General features: G+C 41.7%; 1 protein-coding gene across 4 annotated transcripts in view; it reads left to right on the top strand.

Moving 5' to 3' along the window:
* Positions 1–16,781, top strand: part of LOC117421335 (reticulon-1-A) — a 49,225-nt gene that overhangs the window by 13,769 nt on the left and 18,675 nt on the right. For 2 of the 4 annotated variants that reach the window (XM_034035604.3, XM_034035615.3), the window contains 2 exons: positions 12,638–13,414; positions 13,828–14,601. The exons of the other annotated variants lie outside the window; for them this stretch is intronic. In XM_034035604.3, the coding sequence (XP_033891495.3) occupies positions 12,638–13,414; positions 13,828–14,601 (1,551 nt within the window). The remainder of the gene's footprint in view (positions 1–12,637; positions 13,415–13,827; positions 14,602–16,781) is intronic. 4 annotated transcript variants of the gene reach the window in all.

Here is a 16,781-nt window from a genome sequence, read left to right as displayed (position 1 = left end):
CCACGCGGAGGAGAGAACCAAGAGATGGTCCCAGACATCATGATATGATCAGCAGCATGATACATGCAATGGTCTTGATGGATTGAAATACTTCCTTCCAGGGTAAAGAAGAAAAAAAATCAGTATAAATCATCGGCAGGAAATCTAGGAAGCTCATTAGTTCAAAACCGTTCCTTAATCCTGGATAAACTGTCTGAGATCTCAGCACCAGAAGCTGAAAGTAATAACCCAAGGCATCAGAAGGGGGAAAAAAAGCTTCAGGAAGTACTTTCCCAAGCAGAAGACTATGGCGTCTACAATGCGTTTTTTAAAAGCACAAATAAAATGTGCAATCCATATCTGCATTGACATGAGTAAATAAATAAGCTGCTTAGACGATAGAAAGTCGTTTGCTGTTCTGCTGATTAACATGTTCTGTGCTGCCCTTTACCAAAAGCATTTCAAAATCACATGTTCCTTGTTTTCATCTTGTACTGCTTTCTTCCATGTTACATTTCTAACATTTCTATAGAAAGCAGCGATTTCTCTTTTTCTGCTGTTTCCTGTTTAGAAACAGCACAGTCGCAAAGCCTTGAATGAGCGATCAGCAGCAACCAAGCTACAGGTTAAGATCGTCTCAGTAACTGACACACTCTGGCTCAGAGGAAGACAATGCACAAGATCATTAGCATTGAGAATCCCCAGTCCTGACAGCAGTGTTACATTGAGGCAGCCCTTTGTTTTGGCATTACTGTTTTTTTTTTTGTTCCAGGAAGTGTAATAAAATCCAGGTTGATGTTGGCCAGTGAATTGCATACACTGTAGTAAATTGATTTCGATCTACACGTCAGCTTTTAGTTGAGAAACGCCATCTTTGATTGTATGTGCGCCATTCTTCGAAACTTCACCAGCAAAAGCAAGTAAATGAGTACCATACATCTTCTGCCAGAGCTGTACATAGACTATCAAAGCTCGTGAAAAATGATCACATACAGCTCAGAGCGATGGCGATTCTCTCTATAACTTTTGCGAAAGTATTCCAGACCAAGTTTCATACCTTTTAGATCAGTGGCTCCTGTATGTAGAACAGATTTTTACTTTTCCTTTGTTATTAATGTATTATGTTATGATTGCTCCTGATTTAAATGAATAAAAGCTAAAGATCATTAATAAGTTACACTGCACCAGGACAGAATAAGTCCAGTTCAATAGTTTTCTTTGCAAAATGCATAATAATCAGTATGAAAATCTATATTTTCTCTTTAAGACTCCTTCGTGTCATATTTTTAAAACTTAACAACACCAGGTGTGGACCAGCAAGCGCTAGAGGCCCCTGGTGGTTATCGAAAAACAGCTGCTGTTTTATAACAATGCAGCAATCACAAAATAGGCATGCTTTTGTTATCATAAAAATACTGTACAGACATTTCATATGTACTGTTGCACATCATCTTTATTTGATTATTATTATTTTTTTGTTATTGTTTAAGATAAATGTTCTTTTAAAAACAAACATTTCTCTTAAAACATAAATAAACCAAAATGGTGTATAAAGTACATGTTATATAGCAGTGCTGTGATCAACTCCCTTTCAATCCAAGCCAGATGTATATTGGGGTTTTGGCTAATGCCCAAACCCACCAGACTGGAGGCCCTAGTGAGACTCAGAGTCTTTGGCCATTGTAATTTGTTTAATGTGGTCTGGATATAAAATTTGCACTGAGGAAATGGTTTATGACTCATGGTTATTTTAAATTTCAAGATACATTTGTAATAATTTCTAGATGAAATGGTAGCCGTTTTAGTCCAGAGGTCATAGACAAAGAGAAGGAGATGTGATACCTTTTATTGGACTAACTAAACAATAATTAATCACAAGCTTTCAAGACCTCAAAGGTCTCCTTCCTACTTTCTCCTGAAGAAGAGACCTTTGAGGTCTTGAAAGCTTGTGATTAATTATTGTTTAGTTAGTCCAATAAACGGTATCACATCTCCTTCTCTTTGTCTAATGATTTCTATAAATGCTACAGTGATATATTATTAAAATAAAAGATCACCCTTTTGTATTATAAAAACCAGAATAGAATAATATAATAATATCTTCCTGTTTTCAAGAAGTAAGCATACATACCCAAAATAACAATGCAATTCAGGTTTGCCCCTAAATTATTAAGATCTTCTCTACATGCATTATGCAGTTGTTGATTCTGTGAGCTTTACTGCAGGCATTTGGGTTATACCCTGCCAGGCTAGGCTGGTGGTCTGTCTATCCAGGGAGCTGGAGACTGGAAAGCATCTGCACTGCAATAAAACCAGGTTCTCCAGGCAGGTGCTTGTTTAATAACCTTTCATTAAAGTTCTCTGAATGGGATTTATTACAGTGTAATTGATTGACTCTTGTCCCTTACAAATGAAACAGGAATTCAGTTAATCCTCTTTATAGAAAATGCACTATTAAATATACTTACCTGTAACAAAATGTGTAAAAAGTATTGAAAAGCAATTTTTGCTTTTTTTATACTAACCCTAACCCAGACCGAAAACCTACTCCTAACCCAAACCCTAACCCTAACCCTAACCCTAATCCAAACCCTAATCCAAACCATAACCCTAAAGCCTAATCCAAACCCTATTCCTAACCATAACCCTAATCCTAACCCTAACCCAGACCCCAAAACCTAGTCCTAATAGGGTTAAATTTTGTTAGGGTTTCATTTCGGGTTTAGGGTTAGAATTCCTTTTCAGTAGGATTTTCAGAATTTGTTACAGGCCAGTGTACTCACTTTTGTCTTTGGTTTTATCTTATCAACCCTAACCCTTAGTATTAACCTTAACACAAATTTCATCCCTCAGGTTTTATTCTGTGATTCTCTCAATAAAGTTCAATTTCAGGTGGTGTCAAGTAGAAATTAGCCATTTTGCTGCCACGTTTATTTTTTAACCTGTGGACGTATCAAGGATGCATCTTTCTTTCTTTTTTTTACATGTTTATAAACCATTCAATCATAAATGACATTCCCCTTAGATAATGCCCCCAGGGATGTTTTGTTTTTGTTCACAAAACTTCAATTTCTAATTGATTTACTGTGTATTACATTTGACATTCCTTAAAGACCTTTTACATATATGTTAAAATATATTAACATTTAAATAGATATTTCTGAAGGAAAGAAGCAAACAGTCCAGCAAAATAAAAAGATCCCTCTTTTCTGTCAACTTGATTTCTTTTTCCCACTTCTTTCTCTCTCACCTATGGTTATTTTTCTCTCTGAACGTAACCTGCAGACTGACATACCTTGTTAATTTTTAATCATGTCTGTTTACTTCCATGTACAGTCTTACTTTGACTGTATCACTGGAATTCGTTTTCTCACTTGTTGTATTGTATAAGCTTGTGTACTTGAAAACAAATGAACACCTACAGTATTTATGCTAAGGGACAGACTGAGATAGACATGAATGACTCACATCGTAGGGACAGCTACCCTACAGTAGTAGCAATGTTCTTTCACACACACAAATATCAATTCTAAGTAGTAAAACTTGTAGAAATTTTATTTTATAAAATTGTGTGTGTGTGTGTGTGTGTTTGTGTGATGGAAAGGTAACCAGACAAACTAATGCCCGGCATAATTCAGAATGTGCACGACAACACGTGAATTCATTTCTATTGTTAAATGTTTTTATCTACATGGCAACGCATGAAGCTCTCCTCACGATGTTTAGAGTCGTTCTTAGTAAGCAGACACGGACATTTAAATATCCCCTCCCCTAAATGACTATGAGTTGAGTAATCTGCATCGGTACGGAACCTTTTTCTCCTAAATCAGAACTGCATAGCAACGCATTTCCTGAAAAGTACGGCAAACACGTCGTGATCACATTGCTGGGCTGTGTTTGCACCCCAAAGGAGCTGATCAGACATGCGTCTTATTGAAGCTGTTACTGCAGTGGGCTTCATATAATGAGTCAGAAAGGGTTTAATGTTCAGCACTGCAGGATCGCTGATGTTACATAAGCTTTCTCTTTGAAGGAAAAGCAGAAGCTAATGCCATCCTTGCAGTACTCAGTGTGTTCATTCCTCAATATGCTTGAAGGGAAGGTACATTTCCCATGAAAAGTTATTGCATTATTAAAATTATAAAGTAAAGTGCAGGGCTGTCAGAAAAAAATAAAGAGTATGCATGTATGTTTGTGTGTGGGGGGGAGTGGGGATGATGAAAGGTGAGATGCTATGTGTGTGTGTGTGTGTGTGTGTGTGTGTGTGTGTTGGAGTGGGGATGATGAAAGGTGAGATACTATGCTTTCCTGTTTGGTATTCTAGTAACACACAGACCTTTTGTTAAATGTTATGCTTTAGAGAAATCCTGTATAAATATGTCTCCTGTATTTCCCTTTCTTTTAAGGTTTATTCATGGTTTTATGGCATATGAATGTGGCATCGTGTTATTACAGTTAGTAGAACTATAGTTACTGTGTTTGGTTTTACAGTAAGTACAATATACAGTATTTTCATATCTAAATATTTCTGGCCTTATTTGAAAGCATACACCTTCTGTTTTCTTGAAATTGATTATAATTCCTTTTGTCTCTGAAAAATGTCATTATTTGTGATAGTAATTGTAGACATAGTCTAGTCTTGCAGTTTCGTTGATTTAGATTTTTTCCCTTGACTCCTTTTTAACTCACTCCAGCCTATCCAGGTCATTGAAAGGGAAATCACTCTTTATTGCACCTCCAGTACAGTAAATGAAAGCTCTATGGGGATTGGGGTTGTTGTAGGGAAATACCGTAGACTAAGTTCTTATCAACATGTGTTTCCTGTCCTGGTTCTATTACTAACAATACTGCTGTAAATACGCAGAATGCAGATGCTTACAGTAGCTGGAAAGTAAACAGTGGAAAATTAGGATGGATTGCTTCGTCTGGCAGTTCGGATCAGATGTCACAGCTGACTTCATTGAGAAACTTTTCTCCTCTTGTAAAATACAGTTTAATTGGAAAAAATCTTCTATTTGGAATCCCTTAGCCTCATTGAAAAACATCTGATAGTAAAATTGTACCAACAGCAGAAATGGTAAAAAATAATCTCTATCTAAATTGATTTTAAGGCAAAGGATATACTTAATTTCACAATGACAATGGGCAAGTTAGATCCCAGTTATAAGCATTAGTTTATATGTTACATGTATGTATTAGTTAGATTGCAGTGTGCTGTGGATGTGGGTGCATTTCAGCTGCAGTCTAACTACTTTGAGACCATTGTAATAAACTGGTTAAACTGGGAAAAAACTGAATTCACTATCAAAGTAAAGTCCACCCCCATTCTTAAGCGTGGCTTTGACTTTGCTTTTTCACTGTCTCCAGAACTAAAGATTTGTTTCTCATAATTTACATTTAATTAGAACTAAAGACTTGATTGCCTTGACAGTACTGAGAGATACAACTTAAAACTAATTGTAATAAGAACTTTCTTTTACACTTAGCCTCTTAATAGGAATGCCTCAAAGAAATCGATGAGAGGTCATGCAGAGTCTCATTCACTACACATTGAAACCTGTGTGTAATTCACTTGATTGTGATTTTACAGTTCTATTTATAATTTAATGAATGCACAGTCCGTGGGCGTGCAACTGTCACTGGCTCACCGGTTTATTTGTGAGATCTTTTTCCTCATGCTGATTATACAATTTGTGTGAACTCTATGGAGTTCAAGAAGTTGTTTTGCCAAAACTTTGAAGAAAAAAAAGCATTATACAATAGGTACATAGATAGGAAACTTAACGTGGTTCAATTATGCATGCAGTGACTGAAGGGGATGTAAAAGTAACACCCCTTATGGTGCAGTATGTACTCAGGTATCAAAGCAGCCATGCCCTGTTGTGTGCACCGTTCCTCTGCCCTATCAGCCCTGGTAATTCCAGTACAGTGTAATACACCGTTCCTCTGCCCTATCAGCCCTGGTAATTCCAGTACAGTGTAATACACTAAATTACTTGTTTACAGATGCAGGGGCTGTATTGGAGGTCTTTTTAATTGTTTGTTTATTGGGAATGTTGTATAACAGTTTTTTTTTTGTATCTACACTAAAATGATTTTCCAAACACCCCTTGGTCCCAATTAGTTTTCCTGTACTACAAGAAAGTGTCGTTGATTCTGTATCTTAAATCATCTCTTGCGAAAGAGGAGGCTCATTAACACTGACACATGTACAGTAGTCTATAATGGGATTCTCCATTTTGGGGATGCTGTGAAAGCTCCTGAAAAATTCAAAGACAAGAAGCAAAGCCAAAGGAAGTCTCTAGGTAGCTGGGGAAAAAAACCATGGCATGCTCCGACACTGCTCTTTGCTCAGGAGTCTGTCGGAGGAGTAATGTGTCTGATGACAGTGAGGATCATGAGGAATTGTCACAAAGACGGCCAGAGTGGGTGGCGTCAGACCAGAAAGGATTTCAAACACAGACACGGTGGTTGTGATGAGCTGAGTGCAATGGTGGCACTCAGCGTTTAATAACAAAATAACAGGTTTAAATAACGGAATACAAAACAGGACACGGCACTACACGCCAAAATAAATAGACATACAAAACGGACTAACACTAAACAAACGGTGCACGGACAGACAGACAGACACGGTGAGTACAAACAAACTTATCTTTACGTTTAATGATTTTACTTATTTTAACTCTCCTCTCTCTCTCACCCGTTCTCCTCTTCCGAACACCCAACCACGAGTGACTAAACGTGCATCTATTTATACTGTTTGTGCTGGGATTCAATTACTAATTAATTATTCACTTGAATCCCAGCACGTGAATTCATTACGTGAAACCCCGTGTTCACATATTATATTTTAAATGCACGTGCGTGATGTGCAATCCCGTGCCTAAATACAAATATACACTTTTTAAATACACGTGAAACACAGACCCGTTTATATCCCGTGTACCAATGACTATACACCAACATTAACACACGCACGCAACATACAAATGCACACAGGGACGGGGCACATTGCCACATATACCCCCCCTTGTGCGCAGCACACATGGCCTCAACGGCCACCTCCCCCCTTAAAAATCCAGCAGTCCAGGACAAAGTCTCGGGCTGGGAAGGGAGGCTTCAGTGGGCCCTTGGCTGGCAATGCTGTCAGCACCCCTGCCGGTAGTGGCACGGCTGACAGCCTGTTGGTCCCGTCCTGCAGCGAAAAAGCTGCGGGGGCAGGTGGTCCCCCGACCTCCCCCTTCTTCGTAGCCGGCAGCTCCCTCCTGTGGGGCTCCGGCCACAAGAACTCCTGCAGCGAAACTGCTGCTGGGGAAAGTGGTCTCCAGACCTCATCCCCCTTCTTCGTGGCCGGCAGCTCCCCTTTCTGGGGCTCCGGCCACCGTACTCCCTGCGGAGGTACGGGCAGCAGAGGCAGCTCCAGCTCCTCTGCTCCAGGCGGTGGCGGAGGCAGAGGCAGTTCCAGCTCCTCTGCTCCTGGCGGTGGTGGAGGCAGAGGCAGCTCCAGCTCCTCTGCTCCTGGCGGTGGTGGTAGCGGAGGCAGAGGCAGCTCCTGCTCCTCTGCTCCTGGCGGTGGTGGAGGCAGAGGCAGCTCCAGCTCCTCTGCTCCTGGCGGTGGTGGAGGCAGAGGCAGCTCCTGCTCCTCTGCTCCTTGCGGTGGTGGTGGCGGAGGCAGAGGCAGCTCCTGCTCCTCTGCTCCTTGCGGTGGTGGTGGCGGAGGCAGAGGCAGCTCCTGCTCCTCTGCTCCTTGCGGTGGTGGTGGCGGAGGCAGAGGCAGCTCCTGCTCCTCTGCTCCTGGCGGTGCTGGCTCCCTCTGCTGTGGCGGCTGGGCATGTGCGCGCCGTGCTGCCTTCAGCAGCATAGCGAGAGGCTGCTGGGGGACACCAGCATCCTGCCCTTCTCCCCCCCAAAAATTTTCAGGGGGTTGAGCCTGTAACCCCTCCCCTTCCGGCTCTTGGGGCTGAACCAGCAGGCATTTTCCCTCTGCTGGTGGCTTGGGTCCCAGGGCTGTGGAAACCCCGACTTGCCTCCCTTTGGGCTGTGGACGCACCGACTCCTCCCTTTTGGGCTGTGGACGCACCGACTCCTCCCTTTTGGGCTGTGGACGCACCGACTCCTCCCTTTTGGGCTGTGGACGCACCGACTCCTCCCTTTTGGGCTGTGGACGCACCGACTCCTCCCTTTTGGGCTGTGGACGCACCGACTCCCCCCTCTTGGGCTGTGGACGTTCGGGCTCCCCCCACTCAGGCGTAGGACGTTCGGGCTCCTCCCACTCAGGCGTAGGACGTTCGGGCTCCTCCCACTCAGGCGTAGGACGTTCGGGCTCCTCCCACTCAGGCGTAGGACGTTCGGGCTCCTCCCACTCAGGCGTAGGACGTTCGGGCTCCTCCCGCTTGGGCTGTGGACGCTCAGGCTCCTCCCATTTGGGCTGTGGACGCTCAGGCTCCTCCCATTTGGGCTGTGGAGGCAAAACCAGCAGGCATTCACCCTCTGCTGGTGGAGATGGGGACAGCAGGTACTCACCCTCTGCTGGTGGAGATGGGGACAGCAGGCATTCACCCTCTGCTGGTGGGCCTGCTACCTGGGCTGCTGTTCCTTTTATCGTTGCCTCCAGGTAGCTGAGGAGAAACTCCACACCTTCCTCCAAGGTGTTTGGGGTGTGTTCCTCCTGATAGGCCTCCCATCTCTCACTGTCCATCATCCACAGGGCCCGGACGATTATGGGCAGAGACTGGGCCTCCAGCCCAGCATTTTCTAGGAACCAGCCCCGCAGTTTGATGGCGTCTTCTGCCATTGACCTTTTTTTTTTTTTTTTTTTTTTTTTTTTTTCCAGACCCCTCCTGGTCTGACGCTTGGAGGCGCGGCTATCCCACGATGACACCACGTGTCACAAAGACGGCCAGAGTGGGTGGCGTCAGACCAGAAAGGATTTCAAACACAGACACGGTGGTTGTGATGAGCTGAGTGCAATGGTGGCACTCAGCGTTTAATAACAAAATAACAGGTTTAAATAACGGAATACAAAACAGGACACGGCACTACACGCCAAAATAAATAGACATACAAAACGGACTAACACTAAACAAACGGTGCACGGACAGACAGACAGACACGGTGAGTACAAACAAACTTATCTTTACGTTTAATGATTTTACTTATTTTAACTCTCCTCTCTCTCTCACCCGTTCTCCTCTTCCGAACACCCAACCACGAGTGACTAAACGTGCATCTATTTATACTGTTTGTGCTGGGATTCAATTACTAATTAATTATTCACTTGAATCCCAGCACGTGAATTCATTACGTGAAACCCCGTGTTCACATATTATATTTTAAATGCACGTGCGTGATGTGCAATCCCGTGCCTAAATACAAATATACACTTTTTAAATACACGTGAAACACAGACCCGTTTATATCCCGTGTACCAATGACTATACACCAACATTAACACACGCACGCAACATACAAATGCACACAGGGACGGGGCACATTGCCACAGGAATAATGAGCCTTTCTGGGTCATTTTCAATCTCCCGCGCCTACCTGATACCCCATTATAATTCATCAAGTCAACAAGGATATAATGGTACAGTGTAACATGGGGAGGGGTGCACTCCTCTGTGGCACATCTGTTCTCTAAGTGATCATCAAGTGGACCCCGAGCACCGGTTATTTGAGCCCTCAGTAATAATGCATAAATAATGTATTATAAAGTAGTAGGCGATCTTGTACAATGCAGTCCCATTAGGATTCTATAGTTAGCTGCCCAAAGTAATAGACACGAACAATCAGTGGCATATAGGAGCTACATGTATAGCCCAGCTGTATACATCAGTCGTTACATATTTAAAAAGTACAAGTCCTCAGAATACAGTATACAGGAGTTTTAGTATCATTGAATCATCTGCAGCTGTAATTTTGTATTAAACAAAACACGATTTGGTATGAACCATGATGTGATGCTCTTTAAGACATGCTTGTTTCTAGATATGAAAAGGATTATCTCTGCAGTCTTTTCTGCTATAGCAGGGTAAAAATAGAATCCCCGTGATACCCAGTGAAAACGATATCTAGGACATCTGATACAGTGCAGAGCCAGCTCATTTTGTTGCTTCCACTGCTGTGTGGAACAAAAAGAAATACAAAGTGCTTTTGGCAATACCTGCAAACATATTAAATTACTGGTTTTGATACAATTCTGTGCTGATGTAATAGACACAGGAGAAACGAGAGAACATTTGCAAGGCTAAAGCATTTTAATGTATTCATTTATTTATTTTTTTAACCATCAGCTTGCATGCATGTAAAGATTTAAGACGAGCCCCCAAGTGGGCTGACCTAAATTGCTAATACATCTCCGAACCAGCTCTCTCCCATTCTAGGACTGTGAGTAATAGGGATTTTCAAGTCTTACAGCCACTTGATATATTTACAAGTCAAAAAGGAAAAAAAAACATGTTATTTTCCGAGAATAAACTATAAAAAGTTTACAGTGGTAAATTTGCACGGTCATCCTGAGCACACTTGCTTGCTGACGTTGTGCTGTATTGTGCTAAGCCAGTCTGTTGTTGCCCCTGTTTGTTTTTTAATCAGCATTGCTGTTCAATTAGGAGGTGTCTCTTGATTACCGTGTTGGCACAGCAATCTGTTATCAACTGCGACGGCTGAACTCCCAAGCACAGGCTATCCGAAGAAAAAAGAAACAACATTGCTTGATATTTAGAATTAGGGATTTAGTGAGTTTCCCAATTCAATTTTAAAGTACCTGTGTGTCGTAGTGAAAGGATACTTCTATCTTCTACATTTACAGAATATTAAATGTCTTACCTTCTCAATATCCGCTATATCGACATTTCTGCTTAGATTACAGTGCATTGAGGTTAAAGGGACTATCATTGAATTTTTGAAAGATGGATTGCTAGCAATATTTGTTTCCTGAGGAGGAAGGGAATTCCTGACCAAAGGAGGCTGAAAAGACTAAGGACGTTCTAACCTAATTGGATCTCATTTTAAGCACGCTCTGGCAGCTTAGAAACACATCCTGTAGTCATTGCACGGCAATAAGAAGCGTGGCAGGCAGGGGACTGTTCAGCCCTTAAGAGCACCAAAGGCTATTTATAGCTACTTTAATTGCCATCCTTAAAGCAGTACGGTAAAGCATTGTGCAGTGGTGTGGGCTAGCGCTGCAGAGTGAAATACTGTGTGCATTTCAGAATGCAATACATTCTATTTCAATTAATAATTCGGATAAACTGGAAACATTCAAACAGTGGCATCATCCTAATGTACACAAATGTGCTTCTGCATTCATGAGGAGCAAATACATTTGAAATGTACTCGACTGATACTAGTATTGTGTATATTTATAATACATGCAGTATATTATCTATTGTCTCAAGGCTCAGATTCTTGAATAAGAAATGAGGTTCTTGACGGTTGAATATTTAAATCCTGTAATTAAATGGAACATTCTGAATAGGTTTGATATTTGGGCACATTGTGTTTACTACATCATGTATGGGAAGTTTTATTATTTTCCTGCTGGTTTTAGCAGTAATTCAGATAATCTCCAGAGCTCTCTGTTATAGCTCTTAATGTTGTCTTAATGGAAATGATCCCTGTCATGGGTTATTGTGCAGCAAGGCTCTGTGATTGTATTCCAGTCCATGTTTCACCCAGAAAACCTATAAAGGAAAAACAAAAAGCTGTATTTATTTGTCAAATTCCTTCCAAGGTCCTCATTAGTTGTTTTAGTTAATAAAAAGTCAAATTAGCCATGTCTGTTATCTATAAAGATATATTAGAGGTTACTTTTATAGGTGAAAATAGCATCAAATTCCATTATATATGTTGGTTTACATTGTTTACACTGATTATGAGAGGACCTAGGAGACATTATATATATATATATATATATATATATATATATATATATATATATATATATATATATATATAAACCCTAATAAGATATAAGGACTTGGATTTTGAACTTTGATATATGTATTCTATAAGCTTTATCTTAAAAGTACTGCTTTGAACACCTGAAAATAAACCACATACATGCCAATGGTATTACTGTATTCAGTGTAGCTTTTATTTAAAGTGTACTAATCTCATTCTCTTTCAATAATGTGTTTTTTTTCTTATTGTGTCTTTCTACTGCTGGCACCATTATATCTTCCATTGTCTTTTTTTGCTGTTTGCTTGTTGCTGTTTCATTTTACATACTTCATGCCATGAGTTCTCATATTTTGCATCTGCATGGTCTTGTTTGACTTACAGCTTACAGCTTGTTTGACTTTTTGGCATGATGTAGCTGATTTATATAACCTATCTGTATAAAAATACTAATATACCACTTTGCATTGACTTCTGTGTTCCATATAAGTCATTCTTCCTTCAGACAATTTTACAAGTAGATCTGTGAGGGGGAAAAAATGCTACTTTGACTTTTGACTTTTGACTTCTGACTTTTCTTACACAAGCGCAACATCATCCAACCAGCTTGGTTTCATCCGTCCATCACAAATTGCCTGCATCATTTGTATTTCTTGGGATCTGCCGTGGATTCAGGATGTGCATGCTGAAATCTGGTGTCAACCTCAGAGCTACTAACTTCTCCTTCATGCCTTGTTGTATTTCCTTTTAGAAGATCCAGAGGACTTGTACTCTGATGGCCTCGACCCACTGGCCTCCAGAAAATCAACCGGGGACGACGGGGCTCTTTATACTTCACTGCTTTCCAACCAGAGCTACTCATCCCAGCAGGAAACCTCCTACTTCACAGGAGATGTGAAAAGGGAGCACACGCCCGAATTTAAACCCTCCCGGGACAGGATCCCGAGCTTTGAATCCCACACCATGTTTAGTTCAGACTCGGGAATCGAGATGACCCCCGGGGAATCTGTTGATGTTGCCAAAAAACTCATGGAGTCGGAAAAAATGGAGGCTTACAACTACATTGACATCAGCTCCTCCGAAGACGTGCAGCCGCAGCAGCAGCAGCAGGAGGAAGAGGAGGAGGAAGAGGAGGAGGAGGAGGAGGCAAAGGTTAACTGGACAATCAAAACTGGTGGAGTGAAAACCGCTCCCCAAATGTTGACTAATTTAGGGGATTATTCTGAGAAAAAGTCATCCGAGGTGGTTGAGACACTGGGGTCGGCTTTAGAAATGCACTCATGCCCCTACGTGGAAGAACCGTCTGATGAAGAGCTTTCCGATTATCAGTCTTTTGGGATCATGGGCACACCCCAGAAAGCCAGCTCTGTGAAAATCACACTCACAGAGATAGACCCCGCAGTGGAACCCAAGGTTAAGGTGTCAGAAAGAGACAGCATCCTGAGTCTTGGCCTGGAAGCAGTGCCAACTATCACGCTGTCGGAGCCAGAAGATGACAGCCCAGGGTCCTCAACCCCCCCATATACAGGTAACACTTTCTTACTGAATTTTTCATTTTCAATCAAGATATAGACCATTGCATACCATGTTGTATTTAGCCTGATTAGACCCTCACATTGTTGATCCTAATGTGAGTGAGGTTTAGCAGTTATACTGATAAGAGTTAAAAAAACGAAATACTTTGAGTTTGTTAAATAGGGGACGAATTTCAGAAAGATTCTTGTTTTAATAATAGGTCTGCTGCATAACAAAACCCTTTATCTTTTAATCACCGCTGCAAAAGAAAAGGGTTAATTGGTAGGCAGTCAAAAGCAGTCATCGTGGCTTGTTCCTGGAGACGTCCATGGTGAAAGGGAGATGGGTGGGGAGCAGCAGCAGGCCGGTGAGGGTTGTCTCTAACAAGCATTGTGCTCTCTTCATCTGTCTCCTTTGTTGTTTCAGAAGAGTCAGACTCTCCGAGCGAGTTTGCATTCCACATGGGGGAGAGCAAGCAGCCTGGGTGTCCTGTGACAGGTCAGGAGGCTCCTCCAGCCCAGAGGCCTCCCAGTCCCACCACAGGGAAACACACAGCTTCCCCCAAACTTCCAGCCTTGTCATCGTTCCCGTCGTCACAGGACCAGGAGGGGAGCAGCGCAGAGTCTGGGGATTCAGAGATAGAGCTGGTGTCGGAGGAACCACTGGCTGCAGAAGAGCTGGGGAGATCCAACTACATGACATTTGGTCAGGTTGGTGGACCCCCCCCTTCTCCCGCGTCACCTTCCATCCAGTACAGCATCCTTCGGGAGGAGCGAGAGGCGGAGCTTGACAGCGAGCTCATCATCGAGTCGTGCGACGCTTCGTCTGCCTCCGAGGAAAGCCCTAAGAGAGAACAAGACTCCCCGGTGATGAAACCCCTTGCTGGGGACAGTAAGCTCGGTGAATGTCTGCCGACGAGCCACCCGATAGCAACAGAGTTTCAGCCTGCCACTTTGAAAGAGAAACAAGCCAGCGAAAAGATGAAGAATTTAATAAACTCAGAGGACAGCGCAGCCAAGTCAAAGCAGAGTTTCATCACCTCAGAGGTGAGGGTCGAGCATCCGTCCCCAGAGGAGAAGGTGTCAAGGAAAGGGTCCCAAACCAAACCTGCCGCGGCAGAAGCGACCTGCAAAAAGGAGTCTGCAGCTGAAAAAACTGTTGCCTCCACTGCCTCCCCGGAGTTGTTTGATTGGCAGAAAGGTAAAATAAATAAAGCATTGCTTTCACTTGTTCACTGGATTCATTTCAAGATACTCTTCATCCATCTGCCATAGGTTTTTTTTGGTTTTTTTAACCTTTTTTTTGTGCTCCTGTCTGCCAACCCATTCATTGCCACGGCAACTCTTTGTCACTTTTTCTTTTCTGTCCTTGGCATTTGCTTTTATAAACTTGTATCTTCATCTAAAACAGTGATTCCATTTTATTTTTCAGTTTTTGTGTTCATATTTTCAAACTGGATTAGCATACATTAACAACAGCACTGCATGTAATACTTTTACAATGACTCAAAATTACACTGTGAATCTATTTTGTTATTGATTGCATTTACTGTACTGCTACACTGTGGTGTTATGCAAAGCATGCTGCATGCACCCGCATTATCGCTATTTTAATATCACCTCCGATCTGAGTAGGTGTCTGGTAATTCAAAATGTTCATTGCTTTCATTTTTCTGACAGGGCATTGATCAAAACACGCTATACAGTGCTGCTGATCTTAGTGTTGCAAACTTTCATGTTAATGCTACATGGGTATATGTGTAATGTTTATGCTGAACCATCACTGGAGTGTTTTTTTGGCAATCAGGACTATAAACTGACACAGACATGTGGGGGGCTTTCCAGTTTATTTCTTACAGTTCATCATCTGCCTCTCTTAGACCTTCATGTCAATAAATCAGCCAACGTGTTGCGCATGCAGTATGGGTAAGGGATAGTCAACAGGCTTTTACATTTTAACTGTTCTATTCATATACGAATACCAAGATACAGTTTGTAAGAAAGCGGATTTAAGCTTGAGTGGCAGATTTATAAATGTACAGTTTTATACTATGCCTGTTTTCAAAGTGTAGCCCAACTTCTGGGTCATTCGGAAAGCTGTTAAGATGCTACCCTTTGAGAAATCACACATTAAAAGGGGATAAGCCATGATGGGCTGAATTCCCTTTTCTAATTACAATATTTCTTATGATTTTTATGTTCTTGTTTGTGGATGTATTACTCAGATTGGATCAGGTGCTATGCAAAGCACCTCATAACCTAACCACACCACTCAGAACTGTTCTGCCATGGGCCTGTCAAGCCAAGTTCAATGAACTTTTAGCTATGAAAGGGTTTTTTGAAAATAAAAATTAATGGAATGAACAGAGCGCATGTTGATTATTTTTTATTTTGATTCATAATCACAGGTGTGTTCATCTAATCATAATTGCTAAACATTTGCATCATTTATTGATTGTATATTTTCCTACAAGAGCTTTTTTCCTTTGCAGTAATGCATTAATTTGGCCCTATGTGAAGTTAGTTAAAACTTTAGAATTCATGTCACTTGGATTTGATTTGTAAGCTGCATTCTAAGCCTCTCAATGTGAAAGAGTGAATTAGTCCACTGTGCCACCTAGCCACCTAGGAAGGCTTTATATAGGAAAGCGGCACAAGGAAATGCAAGTCCTGTACAAAACCCATTAGCTGATCTGCTAAGTGATAAGGTGCATTTGGGAATATCCCAGAATACCAGTTGCATTATGTGGGTTTTGGGTACCAGCCATCATAAACATTTTTGTTGCTTTCAGCAAATCAATTCCTGGGATGCATTCATCTGAGTTCCATCTAGTGGTCATAGCAGGCTTTTCAATGAACCCTTTCCTTCATAGAACAGAATAGAAAATGATAGCTGAGTAACAGCATAGAGACACCAGTGAATGTCTTTGAAGGCTGCTTTAAGAGTCATTAAGACAGAGTGATGCAAACTGTACTCTACTGTTGTCAAAACAAATCTTGTCCATTGCTGGTAAAGTAGCAAGTTTTAGAAGCTTTTGTGCATTTCTGCAGTGGAGGGTTTTTATATTTTATACGGTCAGCTCAAGTGATCATTCGAGCTGATGATATATTTCTTTGATGCCAGACATGATCAGATCCAAACCAAACTGGGAACAAAAAGCCACGATTTCCAGCAGATTTTTCAAAAAGACCGCCGCTGACCGTTGTTTTGGGGTAAACAAGTTAATCTTGGGCCATTTTAGCTTGAAATAGGCTCAGTACCAGGACCCTTTACTTATGGACCAATATATTTGGCTGTACATAGAACTGGCCATCTATTGTCATTGTAAAGCATGAAGAATAATCTACTGCTGTATTTCATAACTTCCCTAATTGCTTGTT

Source organism: Acipenser ruthenus, chromosome 18 (genome assembly GCF_902713425.1).
Source record: "Acipenser ruthenus chromosome 18, fAciRut3.2 maternal haplotype, whole genome shotgun sequence".
NCBI lineage: Eukaryota > Metazoa > Chordata > Actinopteri > Acipenseriformes > Acipenseridae > Acipenser > Acipenser ruthenus.
This window is presented reverse-complemented; position numbering and strand designations above follow the sequence as displayed.